General features: G+C 42.3%; 1 protein-coding gene across 1 annotated transcript; it reads left to right on the top strand.

Annotated features, from left to right (window-relative positions):
• The first annotated feature begins 622 nt into the window (after window positions 1-622).
• On the top strand, window positions 623-10,992 carry fgl2a (fibrinogen-like 2a). The gene is made up of 6 exons (XM_079654538.1): window positions 623-1,355; window positions 2,093-2,297; window positions 7,128-7,347; window positions 8,713-8,883; window positions 8,972-9,295; window positions 9,867-10,992. Exons 1-5 carry the CDS (start codon window positions 819-821, stop codon window positions 9,285-9,287), a joined length of 1,449 nt encoding a protein of 482 aa, XP_079510664.1. The 5' UTR covers window positions 623-818; the 3' UTR covers window positions 9,288-9,295; window positions 9,867-10,992.
• The last annotated feature ends 3,811 nt before the right edge of the window (window positions 10,993-14,803 follow it).

Here is a 14,803-nt window from a genome sequence, read left to right as displayed (position 1 = left end):
AGAAGCACAACACAACGAGGAAAATACCGACAAAAGAACCAAACAAAGTCGGGGCTCTGTCGCTTATTGCCTATAAGCTAGCAGGCAAAGCTTTAACAACTTGGAGTAACTAACAAAGCTGCAGCAGAAAAACAAGTTGTAACCGAAACAACTTTATTGCTGATGCTGGCTAACCATGGATTTGACATTATCTGTTCCCCCCTGAACCTAATTGGGTTAGCACATTTCATAAATGCTTTGGAATCTGAGCTTCAAAAATATGTGCTTATGACATCCAAACAACTAAGCGTGTAAACTCATCACCCTAACATCAGTTGTGTGGATAGTTCCTCAGTACTGAGTCACTTCTCTCTTCAGGGAAATGAACAGATTTCAGAGGAAGGCAGGACCTGCACTGCCTGCAGCCAAACACCTCTCTACTTCCCTTTCGTTTTTTTCTCTTTTCCCCCGCTCACAGAATCTGTCTCCATCTCTGTGGTTTTTCACAATGCTGCTGATATAGGGTTTTGCATTACGCAATAGAACTGCCCCTCCCTCCCTGCCTCCCTCTCTCCCTGCCTCTCTCTCTCTCTCTCTCTCTCCCTCCCTCCCTCACTCGTCCTGATATTAATGACACAGCTATCTGAGGCAGCGGCAGTCCCCCTGCGCTCTCCCTCCTGCAGGCAGTGCTCATACACACACTCACTCTTAAACCAATAGGATCCTGGGCATACATTCCCACACTTCTCCATCTGCAGCACACACACTACTTTTCGCATTCAGACACTTCTTTGAGGTCATCTCAGAGGCAGTTGCGGACACTTCACACGCACTTAGCAATGAGGACGATGGTGCTGTGCGTTTATGCCAGTCTACTGCTTACAGCCACCTTGGTGCCGCGCACAAGCCGGGCGGCGGACTTCCCCGTCAACTCTCACCAGAGATGGGACTCTAGCGGACCTTTATCTTTGGGATCTGAATCTGGGACTCCCACCTCATGCCCCATTAAACTGAGACCGACGGGCCAGTGTGGGAGCTCTGGAGCCAGGGCAGAGGAGGGGGAGGACTGCCCTTACCAGCTCACCCTGCCTCCCCTCACCATCCAGCTGCCCAAGCAGTTCAGGCTGCTGGAGAAGACGATGAAGGAGCTGCAGAGCTTGAAGGAGGTGGTCAACAAGCTGAAGGGTGGGTGCCAGGAGTGCCGCGGGGCACGGGGGAATGGAGCGAATGGACTTCAGCAAGCGGACCAGGGACAGACGCCGAGAGAAGACCTGACAGGACAGGACGTGCAAGGTGGCACCAGCCAGGAGGAGAGGGGAGATGGTTCTATTTTGGGGAAAAATGCTCCGAGCCCGAGCACTATGCAGGAGATGCAGGTAAGAGGCTCAGTTTGCTCTCACAAAAAAGAGAACTTTCAACACTTACGGTTCCTTTTACCAATGAGTGTACAGTATTACGACAAGAAATATAAACCTAGTATTCAGAAAATATTCTTGTGACTGATGTCCATAAAGTGAATTGTCATCGACATTTGCATATTTTTGGATTTGGCATCGTTGAAACTGTAAAATCTGGATACTTTATGTATCGTGTAAATATGATTTCTAGGTCTGTACTGACAGTGCAATAGTGGTACTGCACCAGTTTCTTTATTACCATCAAAGAGATGTCAGTTCCCTGTAAGCCACTTCATCAACTAGCTTGTGAAGATTTAAGTGACTCTGACCTAAACAAAGTGATAAAGATAAAACGCTTTGTAGAAACAAACTCGTCCCAGTTTGCCCGGTCAAATGTATCCAGCTGGAAAGCAAACGTTGAAAGACCTTTAAAGTCCAACCTGGCACCGCTCCACCAGGGAAACATTCCTGTGACTGTAAACAGGGTGTGGGACCAGTGTCAGACACCAGCCAAATGGCGCTGATTGTTTTGTAGGTTTGTCCACTCTGGCAGACGCCCAAACACCACGTAGACTCGTTTCTATTCAAAAATAGAATTGGGGCTGGCAAAACAATGAATGAGGCTGGTGACAGTAATCCACCTGCTTTGTATTCTGTGCACAGAAATCATTTTCTCCCCCCCCCCCCCCCCCCCCTGCTGCTCTGGCCCTTCCCAGGTGAAAATGAATAGGATGTCGGCCAGCTTGCGCAACGCCAGGAACCAGATCACGTCTATGCAGGGTCGCCTGGAGGGGCTCAACCTGCTCAACATGGACAACGTGAAGTCTATGGTGGACCAGCGGGTGGAGAACATCACCGGAGTGATCAACAAGCTCAGCTCCACCTGCACTTCCCAGTGTGCAGTTCGGAACAGCCCCCAGAGTAAGCCCGCTTTTACTAAGATGAGTTTGTCAGCAGTCGTTTCTTTTTTTGCTGTATTTCTTTTCTTCACTGCCATTTGAAAGCCCTGTCCACCTTCCCAGCTATTTACTATACATGTATTCTCTTTTGACAGAAAACCTCTTGTGATTTTTATTGTGCTATATTACATTCCGTTCCATCTTTGCTATTTCAAAAGAAGCCTCTCCTCTTTTCATGTATTACATTTTTTAGCAATCTCTGCTTGAAAGAATTCACCACAGATGAAGATATGGTAATGATTCTCCCACACACGCATAGCAGTTTGAGGGTTGTTGTAAGGTGACTTCTCTGGCATTGGATCTATCCAATCAGGCCTGAGTGGGCATGGCGACTTGTTATCACAACAAACAACCCCAACTCTGGGTGGTCACCTTCACCCAGTGAGACCTTTCCTTCTGGGAAATGGGAAGTGAAATCTTCCGGGCTGACGATGACATTGACATCTGCTCAAAGTGGTTTGTTGTGTGAGCGACATGCTTTTGCTATTATGGGTATGGAAAGCATTGCATAATGTTCGAAAAAAATGTCCACTACTGTAGCCGAGCCTCAGCTGGCTAAGTGCAGCCATAACAACAATTCTAAAATAGTTTTGGGCTGTAGTCATATTGAGTGAAGCAATATGACTACGAGGGTCAAAGTGAGTATCGAAATTACATTTTATATAACGATTTCAAGTACCCTGACATTCCACTACCCTCCAAATGCACAAAAACTCAAAAAGGGAAAAAGAGCCTTGGCGCCTACATGACTGAATACTCTAATGTGAAAAAAATGTATAATAAAAAACTGTTTCTAGGTTTCTGAAAAAAAGGAAGTCCAGAGATTAGCACAGCCTCATTATAGAAACTTTGAGGAAATGTATTAGTAGGGATTGCAAACTAGCCAAGCATAACACACATTCCCCCTTTCCGTCAATGTAAAAGCTTATTTGGTTGAAAGCGTCGTTGAAATGCAGGTCTCTTTTCAGGCTGAATCATATCCCGATATTGCATGAGTGAATGTGACATTATATTGGGGGGGCTTTTATGTGGAAAACAGATGTGAGCTTATTTCTAAGTAGATTAGCTGGGACAGTGGTGTGAAGGGAATCCCGGCTTTCTCTGTTTTCTTCCTCCCTAAATTTGCTCCGTTCTCCTTCAATCCTGTCCTCTCTCACTCATACTGTATATGTACTCCTGTCTATCTGCTATCGCTCCATTTCCCCTTTCATATCTCCTCTCTCCTTCACTTTTTTCTTCTGCCACAACTTTCCCCACTCCATCCCACTTTAATCCGCTTTTCCCGGTTCACTACCCCTCCTCTCTTTTCCTCTGGAGGTCATGCTCGAGTCTTGAGTGTTCATTCCTGCATAAAACAACTAGCTCTCATTATCTCTTGACAACCCCACAAGAAGTCATGGGGGCGGCTTTCCCAACATTAGTCACGGATGGCACCCGGGGTCAGTAACACTTGTCTTTGAACATCAATCTGTCATGTTAAACTCGAGATCCGGCCATTCATCCAACACTAAGTTAGGGAATCATAACCATTGGTGAAGTGGATCCAAAAGAAGCAGGAAGAAAACAGCTGTTATTACCAGGGAGATTCATCGAATACGATTACAGCTTCACAACCAGAGTATAAACCGTTGCTGCAGGTGATATGTCTTCTTCAAAAAGACAAGATTAACATTTTTTTCTAATCTTCGAGATTTCACAACTGGACAAGTGTGAAGTCATCTTAAAACAAAACCAACACAAGATGAATGCCCTCTACTTAATATGAACACGACGTAGAGAGAATGTGTTCCAGTTGTTTATCGTAGTGCTTAGTGAGGCAATTCCTGTCTAAATGGCTCCCCTGCCTCCTGAATAAACTATATATACAGCTGCCAAATTGCACCTCCCCTTTCGCTTGAATGAAATTTACATTCCGTTTTCATCCGAAGCGATACGAGCGAGCACACGTAGGATGCCATCGTCTGCAGATTATATCAATTTAGGGAGACGTCATAAGAGACAGATGTGGATTTTGATCTAGTTAGGAGCTGGAGTGATGGATCTATATGGCGAGCAAATGTTGAAAAACCAGTCGCACATCAAAAGGGATTTATAATCGAAACTCACTGGTGCAGCTCATTAGGCTACAGTACACTCTACAGTTCGTAACATTTACACTCTGTAGGCTTGAAAAGGTGTATTTTGAACTTCCTTTCATCCCTATCAATGCCACTTTGTCACATGCTCAAAGAGAGAGCAGCTAATGAGGGACAAGCAGCTAATAACCCTAACCCTAATACAACACTGGCATACATTACCCAAACACTTAAGGCCAGTGTGAATTGCACTTTCACCATCAAGCGACAGTATGTTTGCCAAGATGCTTTTATCGCTCGCTGCTGCAAGTGTTTCTTTCACCCCGTTTGCCAATTCCCATCCCTGCTGCAAGCACTAATCTTCCCTTTCACCGCTGTAAGACGTTATTAAGGCCTTGAGGTGAGCGGGTAGCAATTCATGTTACTGTTCGGCTACATTTACTCAATTACGGACAGAGAATGGATGCTCAGTCGGCTGTCGAGAACTGCTTGTCTGCGATTGTGGTGACACACAGCTTCCGAAAAGGAAGGGTGTTGCTTTTTGATTGGTGTACAAAGAGACTGGTTGTACTTTTTGTGGGGAAAGATTATACTATGACTTTGTAGACACATTTCCTTCCATTAGAGGTGCTAATCTAAGCTGACTACTGGCTGTCACAGAGTGCGCTTCCTTGATAACAGGGTTGTCTTCCTTTCATGCCAATCATTGATATGCGTGCCAAAGAGGCTCGTCAAGAATTGGGCTAAAAAGGCGTCAATACTTTTTGGGAAGTTTCTAAGAAATCAGTCAAAGGCCTCAGCCACAAAACTAACCAATCATTTGACTCAACAGCAAACATTTGTAAACCAGTAGGTGGTTGATATTATAGTTATTTAGGTCAGGCACAGTGCCAGAAGTAGTCAAATGAGATGGCTCTTCTGCCTATGGATGCTGGCTGTAGACAGATGGTGACAAATAGAGATGTGAAGTGGAGAAACTACCCTCATTTAAAGTGAAGGAGACACTGGAAGAATTTATAGCACAACACTTTGAATGCCAAGTGCAGCGAGAGCCGTTAACGTGACAAGGATACATTTTTCAAACATCATGCACTGCTTCCAGATTGCGTGATCTAGAATTCTGCGGCCATTTTGCACACAAAGTTCTCTGCATGTGTTGACAGGGAAATGTAGAAGATGGCTACAGAGATAAAGCAAGCAAAAGACATGAATGGTGCTTTTATTTTTGCACACCATGCACTTATAAAAACTTAGGAAACACAAACCTTACATTGCTGCACATTGCTTTACTCAACAAAACATTGTTCTTTCCTTCCTGTGCTTGAAGAAACCTCTGTTATCAGTATGGCTCTGTTCCACCGTTGTTCTTTATAATCTACCATGCCGTTTAGCAGATTTAACAGTAAGACAAATCTGTATCGGCAGAGGACAGCGTCACTCAGTCGGGGTCCACATGCTGCCTGCCCAATGTCAAGATGATTCAGGGCCTAGGTGCCAAACGTGCAGGGAGGGGGTACGCTTCTCTAATCCAGTTTTACACTTTCCCACGTTTTGACAAGTCTGTTCCTTTAAATTCCCAAATGCTAACTGACAGGGGCCTTTGGATCTCGGTTTTGGATGGGGTCAGCAGGCCCGCAGTGCGACACAGAGGCCAGGAGCAAGAGTTAGAGAAATAAGTGGAAAGATATTTTAGAAAAATGTGGGAAGAAATCTCACGAAAGTAGCAGAGCCGTCTGAAATGTCCCGCGGTGCAACAAGGGAGAATGTCGTTGACTTTCATTCTCTGACCGTGGCACTTGTCCTTTGCTTTCTTTTCTTTTATGTTTCAGTTCTCATGTGATTTCCAGAAAGGGACATTATGGTGAGGATGAGCAAGAGTGTTCTCAAGTGCTTACGGAAAGATAGTTCTCAGTTTAATGCTTGAGGACATGATGATTGATCTGCACTTGGCAATAGTTTAGTCAGAGGCTAGAGAACTGAAGTTGGAATGTGTTGGAATAGACTTCCCCCGGAAATTAATGCAGGATTGAGAACTTCCACGACGGTTCAAGCTGGATTTCCTTCTAACTTATCACATGTTTTTTACATTCTTGAAGGACAAATGCCAGAGCAAAGTCATTATGTAAAGGTCACCTATTCTGCAAAATCTACTTGTTCATGTTTTTTCTACATCAACATGTGTCCTCTCTGTGTAAAGAGACTCTGAAAGTTTCAGAAAAAAATATTCTCTCTCTTTTTGTCCTGATCCATTTCTATAAAAACCTGTCTGAAAATGAGCTGATCAGATTTTGGCCACTTTATGATGTCATAACGATTTTTTGGCTTGTGTAACCATTAGCCAATCACCAACCAAGGTAACCCCCCCCCCCCCCCCCCCCCACACTTTATCACCTGAATCTCCTCCTAGAGCACCATTGTGTTCTTGTTAACCAAATGTCTCTCAGAGGGGCGTGGGGAGGGGCTCCTTATTTTCATCTAAAGTAACAGACAGAGAATCAGCACTTTTGAAACAGGGCTGAAACAGAGGGGATTATGGGTAATGCTGCAATGATCTGTTTGGTGTTCCAGCCAAACACTTCAGAGACATGTTTTTGTATATATCTGAGACCTATAATATATTGATGAAAAACAGTATAATAGGGGACCTTTAATATCATCCAGTAAAATCTCCTCCAACCATCTCTCATCGTCCATCATCTCTCTCTTTGTCCCACCAGTGATCTTTGCCCCTCGGGACTGTTCAGACTACAATGTGCTGGAGGCGAGGAAGAACGGTGTGTACAGCGTGACCTTTGATCCCCGCAATGGCTCAATTGACGTCTTCTGTGACATGGAGTCCTATGGGGGCGGATGGACCGTGATACAGCAACGGCTCGATGGGTCTGTCAGCTTCAACCGCACCTGGGCCGAGTATAAGAAAGGCTTCGGGAACCTCAGGTAATGGGCTTGGGTTTATTTCCTACCCTCCTTTCAAAAGATATCTTAGGGTCGGGAACATTGGCTGGAAACCAAAATGACAGTTGTGGCTTAGAGGCTTAAAAAGACAACCAGATATATCTAACTGGTATCGATAAAAGTATTGTCTCTGGTAGGTTTTCCAACTTAAAGGGGCCATGTTATGCTTTTTGTGGTGTTCCCTTTCCTGTAGTGTATTATATAGGTTTTTTGTGCATGTAAATTGTCTGCAAAAACAAAAAATTCCCACACACTCCCCCCCTGCCTGAAACGCCTTCATTAAACTCCTTTGTTTACTACCGTAACAAAAGGATATCACTGACACACTCGCGATTCTATTGCCTAGCGTTCCAATGCATTGTTTGCAATATGCTAACGACATTTCAGACACACCTCTAAGCGGTTGACCAATCACAACAGAGCCGGCCCGCTAACCAATCAGAGCAGACTGGGCTCTGGTTTCAGACAGAGGGTGAAAAGAGGTGCAGCAGCACAGGCAGCATGAACAAAATAAAGACCATTTTGAAAAATAAAGCCTGTAAATATTTCACAGTCGAGCCACAAAATACAAATATGAATCTGAAAACAAGCGTCAGATGACCCCTTTCATAAAAGAGGAATACTAAATCAACCAAAAAAACGAAAAAAGGAAAAAGAGAAAGACATTCAGAAAACCTAAAAAGTACGATAAAATAAGAACAATTACAAACTCACGAACAGATTGGTGAGAATCATCACGTAAACCCCCTATTTGTAGAAACAAGCTGCCATCTAATAACCATCTGTACCAGTAACATCATATCATCTTCTCACTTAAATGTAATCCTACTATCAGCTCAGGTAACCTATTGGCGAACAAGAATGTAACAATTCCCTTCACATGCAACATATAGATCAAAGCTAATGACTACAGTACAGCTGACCCCTTTCAACAAAATGCAATTAATAATTTAGGACTAGAAAATGGTTAAAGATGGGAAACAGCTTCCTGGGAAAATGGAAGGAAGCAGCCGTTCAACACAGACTATTTTCTGTTTAAACGCATCGCCCTTTCTTTAACTAGATTCATATTTCAGGCAATGTTCTGCCCTCTGCTCCTGAAGGAAGGAGTTTTATATGACAGCCATGGATGTAGTATAACCTCCCACTGAAAGAATAATGTCTCCTCTCAACCCTCTTTTACCGTCACACTCCTCTGCCCTTGCATCTACCCCTCCCCTCTGTCGTTAACTTAAATCATTTTGAGTAGCTTTCTAATCAGATGTACACCGATATGCGCTTTTTAATAATCTCAATTTGTTTTACCTTGTCCTTTCCCCTCCTATCTGTACTTCCCCTCTTCTGTAGAGGTGAGTTCTGGCTGGGCAATGACCATATCCACTCGATGACCAAAGCCAAAGACATGGTGCTACGCATTGAGCTGGAGGACTTCGAGGGTGTCCGGGAGTACGCAAAGTACGAACAGTTCTATGTGGCCAATGAATTCCTCCGCTATCGACTGTCTATCAGTGGATACAGGTACGATTTTAGATTCTCTGCTTGCACGCTCAATCAAATATTCATAAAGAAGGACTACATCTTATATAAGTATTGATGTTTCCTGCAGTGGGACAGCTGGGAACGCCATCAGTTTCAACAAGCACTTCAACCACGACCAGAAGTTCTTCTCGACGCCCGACCGCGACAACGACATGTACCCCTCCGGAAGCTGCGGCGCCTACTACAGTTCCGGTTGGTGGTTCGACGCCTGCATGTCCGCCAACCTCAACGGGAAGTACTATCACAAGAGGTACAAGGGAGTGAGGAACGGGATCTTCTGGGGAACGTGGCACAACATGTCCACGGAGTACTACCCCACCAACTACAGGCAGGCCTTCAAAACCGTCAAGATGCTGATGAGGCCCAAGAACTACGCTCCGTAAGGGGACAGGTAAATATGAATATGGAAAGACGGAGAATAGACGGAAAAACACCAACAATTACAATTAGTCATGCATTTGCTCACTTACACTGGAAAAAACGCTGCTCCAAAATCAAGTAAAAGAATAATGTGTAATAAGTCAAAAGATCTGCCAATAGAACAAGTCAACATTTGCTTGGTTAGATTTCTTGAAATAAGACGGGGTATATTTAGATAAAGAAGATCTTGTGATAAGCTGGGAAAACTTATTTTGAACTATATCTTACCAGGACCAGGAAATGTTCTGTCGCCTGAAATGCTGATATTAGTTGGTGATTTTCCCTTAAGTATTTTTTTTTTAGATGAACCATCTTTTACAAAAACCACAGCAGCTTAGAAATGCATTGTCTAAGAACAAGAGCCTATATCTCACTGCTTTGTTACCTCTTCAGTGATTAGGTCTTATATCGAGTGTAAGGACATATTCCGACTAGAAATTAGACGAATATACTTGGCAAGATTTTGAGTTTGTACAGTGCAACTCATGAGACAATTTTGAAAGTAAATCTTTTAACCGTGTCATCACTTTTCTCCACTGCAGTGAGCGCGGCCGTCAAAACATGTCGGATTCAAATGATGATACTAAAGGACAATGGACTATGAACGATGATGGACTAATAAAAAACACACACACAGTCTAAAGGCCAGCCTCCTACAGTGGCCATCATAATCTACGGTGGGTTAACATGAGAGATTTTTCACACTTTTTCTGACATTTCTCCACTTTCTGTCCCCCCTGCTATAAAAACCAGCTGAGACACGGCACAGCACACAGTAGTAGTAAAAACTAATGAGCGATCATTTTCCCCGCTCTAAATGGTTTCATAATTAACAGCAGCCACTCGAGTGAGGTATAGGAGAGCTGATGATACAGTTTTTTAGTGGCTCGGAAATTCATTGTGAAAGACTTCATGCCGGGGTCAGAGTCAAAATGTTTAAAAAAAGAACTACAGGAAGTGATATACGACACGCTTTGGGTAGCGGTGCACAATTAACAGCTTCTGTGTCGTTCACTTAATTACACTGGGACACTTTGCTAATGTATCATCATCCTATACAGTATAAAACATCCAGGGATAAATACGCACCCTGAAATACAATTCGATTGGATCGTTCCCAAGTACATTCTGCATTATTGATGCTCCATTACATTTTTCTTGACAGCAGCCTCGGAGCAGGACACTGCTGCAAAAATAACCTGTTCCTATTGTACTCCCCCATTATCTCTGGGTGCACTGAAATACTGCACATCTCCTGATGCCATGCACCAGTTTTCATGTGTAAAAAAACCTCCCCGAGTCATCACTTGTACAATACTGCCGCCTAACGTTAGCATTCTGTAAAGCACCATTTAATCCATTCTATGCGCAGTGTGAATGGGAAGGATGGGGGAAAGAAACTTTGAGGACGTGTACAGTATTTATTTGATTTTGTGAGGTATGACAGCTTTTATATGATACATAGGTCATGCAGGACAAGTCTAATGATTGTTGATATTCAAGCAATGATGAATGCTTGCAGTATTGTGACCATTCATAGTAATTATGTGTGTATTTGGAGCTTCGTGTGTGTACGATATTGATCTTTTCTATCATTCATATTCAACCGTCATGCCAAAAGATTATGCACTTTTTTATATCAAAAAAATGAATAAAGTTCTAACTTCATGGCCGTGTATATTTCAGTGTTTGAAATCCTGTTGAAGGCATATGAGTAGTAATCCCTCAAAGTGTGCCTGTTATGCTGCATGACCATAATGAACGGGTTAATGAGGTGTTGACTCATTAAAGTGACTCAATACAAGAGGGAGTACATATCAGTCGTCACAGAATCACACTGTGGGTCTGTGACTTTAATGTCTGTTTACTGTATGTGACCATCAAGTTAATAAAACATGATTGTGCTCATCCACATGATGAATTCAATTCCAAGTATTTACTTTTCTTTAAACATTATGTTTAATGTTGTATGGTCCACAAATCCATGTACAGTACCAAGATATATATTAAAGATAATCTATCAGGGGAAAAAGGCAATGAAGTAAATGTGATCACTGCCAGAGTGGGATAAAGTACTCAGATCCATGTACTTAAGTACAAGTTGAAATACTATGCTCTTAAAATACATTACAAGTAAACATCCTGAATTCAAAATGTTATCAAAGCAATAGTACAATAGGCATCAAAATGAAGTACTATAGATAATAGAAGTACTTATTCTGCACGGTGGCCCATTGCAGTGATATAAAGTACAAACGTTTTATCAGCTAAATGTACTTCAAGTATCAAAAGTAAAAAGTATGCAGAATGGCTATTTCAAAGTAATTTTAATATTAAATAATATTTTTTTAATAACATGTACAAGCCTTTTAATGTTAACGTTTGTCAATGTGGAGCCAATTTTAAAAGACTATGCCAAATACATGATGGATAAGAATATATTGTGTTATCATATTATTTATAGTAACTAGAGTGTTAAATAAATGTAGTGTAATAAAAAGCACATTATTGACATGTGGTTTGTAGTGGAGAAGTATAAAGTAGCATTAAATAGAAATACTCAAGTAAAGTAAAATGATAAATAATACTGAAGTACTTGTGCTATGTTTGTCTTTCATATGAAACCTCTAAAATGCTATTTAATTAATAATGTGTTTAATATATAATTTATTTAAATGACTATTAATCATCATCATGCATGAGTCTTACATGTACCTCCTCAAAGCACTGGAAGGCAGAGCTAGCAGTTACATCAGTAGTAGCAAAGGATGGATCCTCTGGGAGTGAAGCATCAGGTGTAAGGGCCACCTGGGGGGTATCCTCATCCTCATCCTCATCCTCATCTTCCTCCTCCTCCTCCTCCTCCTCTTCTCCTCCACTGGGATTCATGCAACCCTGCTCCTCCTCAGATTGACTCACTAATGCAAAACATATAGATAGGTACAGTCCATTACCCAATCTATTCATAAGTATTCATAGATTGAAGGCAGGGAGAAAGCATGGGGAATAAGAGCATTGCATTTATGAAACAGGATAAAAACATCAACAATAGCAACATTCTATGCAGGATGGGTAACTCGGAATCTTCTTCATCTTAATTGATAAATACTCTGTAAATTGAGTTACCACAAAACATCAATTGACGGGTCAGAGGGTAATTTGGTACGAAAGGTGTTGCCAAAAAGCTGTCTATCAATAACACAAACGTAGCAAGAGCTATTTAAAACACACGTTCAATATTCATAGCGGATTTTAAGGGGAATAAATCCTGACAATCTGTATATTATATAATATATGAAGTCTATGCAAGGTGGTAGGGACAGTATCACCTAAATATGTGAGCATTGCGCTTCATAATCGAAAAAATATACAGTTTAGTTTATACTTTGTTGACTAAATGCTCAACGCCAATACATAAACGTCCCTTTCTATGGCGTCACCATTAAAAACACGTTCTTAAGTAAAAATGCTCCATGTTGACGTGTAACGTTAATGTTAATGCTAATTTACGTAGCTAAAACATAAGCTAAGCGTTAGCTAACAATACAAGTAGTTCATGTTTGTGTCGTTGTTCGTTTGCTAAACAAAGAAACAAATACTTTTACAAAAGTCTTACTTGTAAATGTCTTGAATCCTCCTTGAAAACTCCGTCCCTTTGTGCAATGACAGTACAAAACCGTAAGCCTTTAATAGTTTAAATAACGTTAAAGCTAACAGCAAATGTTAGCAAAACTCAATCACAGTTTTCTCTCAGGTTAAATGCTGTGTTCTGGTTACTATAGCAACGACGTCATGTTCTAATAACGTCAGGTTATGTGCTTTATTTTCACCACGCTTCATTATATTCAAGCTATGTTTTCTCCTTAAAGTTAACATTTGATGATATGCAAAGATGTAACAGTAAAAACAAGTGCATCAATTTAATCAAGTTTTATTTAACACTTGCAGTGAGTGTCCAGCAGATGGCGGTAAATAGTAGAGCTAATTTACTGTAATGTCAAAACAAAGCATCAACATGTGTCATGCAATGTCAACGGAGAGCAGCAACACAAGCCAGCTGACTGTACACTGAATGGAACCAAAACAAATCTGGAACCAACTGACTTCAAAGGTGATGGTGATGGTGCAATACTGCTTTTCTCCTGCTTCTTTCAAATTCCCACAGTGCACTCTGGGAGTTGGCATGACCGATTACTCACTCCCTGCAACAGCTGCGAGGATGTGTTATCTATCTCAGCAATGCATCTGTGTGAATGCCTATATGTGTGTGTGCATACAATATGTATGAAAGAGACCTTTCTGCCAACTAAAGGTAGAGACGGACATGATATAACTCCTCAGAAAGCTGGGTGCCACCAAGCAAGAAACACCTTTAACCCTCACCCTCTTGAATAATACGTTCAGCCTTGAATCTCTGCCAGTGATGAATTGTGGGAGGCAGTTTTAGACTGTGTTTTCCTACTTGGTATGTTCTTGATTTACCTTCGGTTTACTGGCTGTCGCACAAATAACCCTCCTCTTCAAAGGCTGCACTTATTTCCTTTGCACAAACATATTCTCAAAACCATATGATGTAACACATGGTACAGGTTTGTGCGTGTATTATGCTGTGTGTGCCCCAGAATGAGAGGCATGTAGATTCACACAAACATGTGGAAAAAACATTGTGTGTTAAGGCATGCACATATGCACAAGACCTCTCTGATTCAACTGGCTTCACTACAGAAAAAACAACCATTCACTTTAACCATACCTGACTAAATTACATTACATTACATTTAGCTGACGCTTTTATCCAAAGCGACTTAGTACATTCGAACAGGAAGATACAACCTTGAAGAAAACAGAATCATATAAGTAGGCCTACATCAGGTTTCGTAGAGCCAAACATTTCGATTGCTACTCCACTGGCTTTAGATAAGCCAGTCCTTTATTATATATAAGCAGTGGTGTAATTGGGATTTTTTTACTGGGTGGACGGGGTGGTGGGTGGACGGGAGACACTATGGACGCGCTCGTGAACTGTCAACGGGGGGGAGGGCTTGGGGACCTCTGTGTCGCCTGTCATGATGCCGTTTAGACAATGTAAGTTGCGGTTCGCTGCTGGATGTTGTTCGCGGTTCCATCGGTACAGATCCGGCCTTTCTGCGCGACTATCACTCGAATGCGGGACATGGTCTCAATATGTGGGACGCGGGACAAATAATAAAAATGCCGTGTGTGCAGTCCCGCACAGTGCGGGACACCTGGTCACCCTACACCAGTGGTTCTCAAACTTTTTCTGTCAGGCCCCCCCTTTGGAGAAAAAAAAAATGTGGGCCCCCCCAACACAAATAGTTCGGCTCAGTGGCGGCCAGAGATTTCTTTTGGGGGTGCTGTGGGGTAGCTTGACGTTTCATAGAGGGTGCTCAAACATTTAGGGTTTCCCATTAATGTACCGGTCGCTACAGTGGAATTTTTTACTGTTACAATGAAGGCT

The sequence above is a fragment of the Notothenia rossii genome, assembly GCF_949606895.1.
Source record: "Notothenia rossii genome assembly, chromosome: 10".
Taxonomy (NCBI): Eukaryota; Metazoa; Chordata; class Actinopteri; order Perciformes; family Nototheniidae; genus Notothenia; species Notothenia rossii.
The sequence above is the reverse complement of the archived record's forward strand: the minus strand, read 5'-3'. Positions and strand labels throughout refer to the sequence as shown.

Bases quoted from the DNA above. Each gene is read 5' to 3' on its own strand.
- fgl2a (XM_079654538.1), top strand. From the start codon at position 819: ATGAGGACGATGGTGCTGTGCGTTTATGCCAGTCTACTGCTTACAGCC. The intron at 2,298-7,127 runs GTAAGCCCGCTT...TTGTCCCACCAG, and splicing joins AGTTCGGAACAGCCCCCAGA to TGATCTTTGCCCCTCGGGAC. The intron at 8,884-8,971 runs GTACGATTTTAG...TGTTTCCTGCAG, and splicing joins CTGTCTATCAGTGGATACAG to TGGGACAGCTGGGAACGCCA.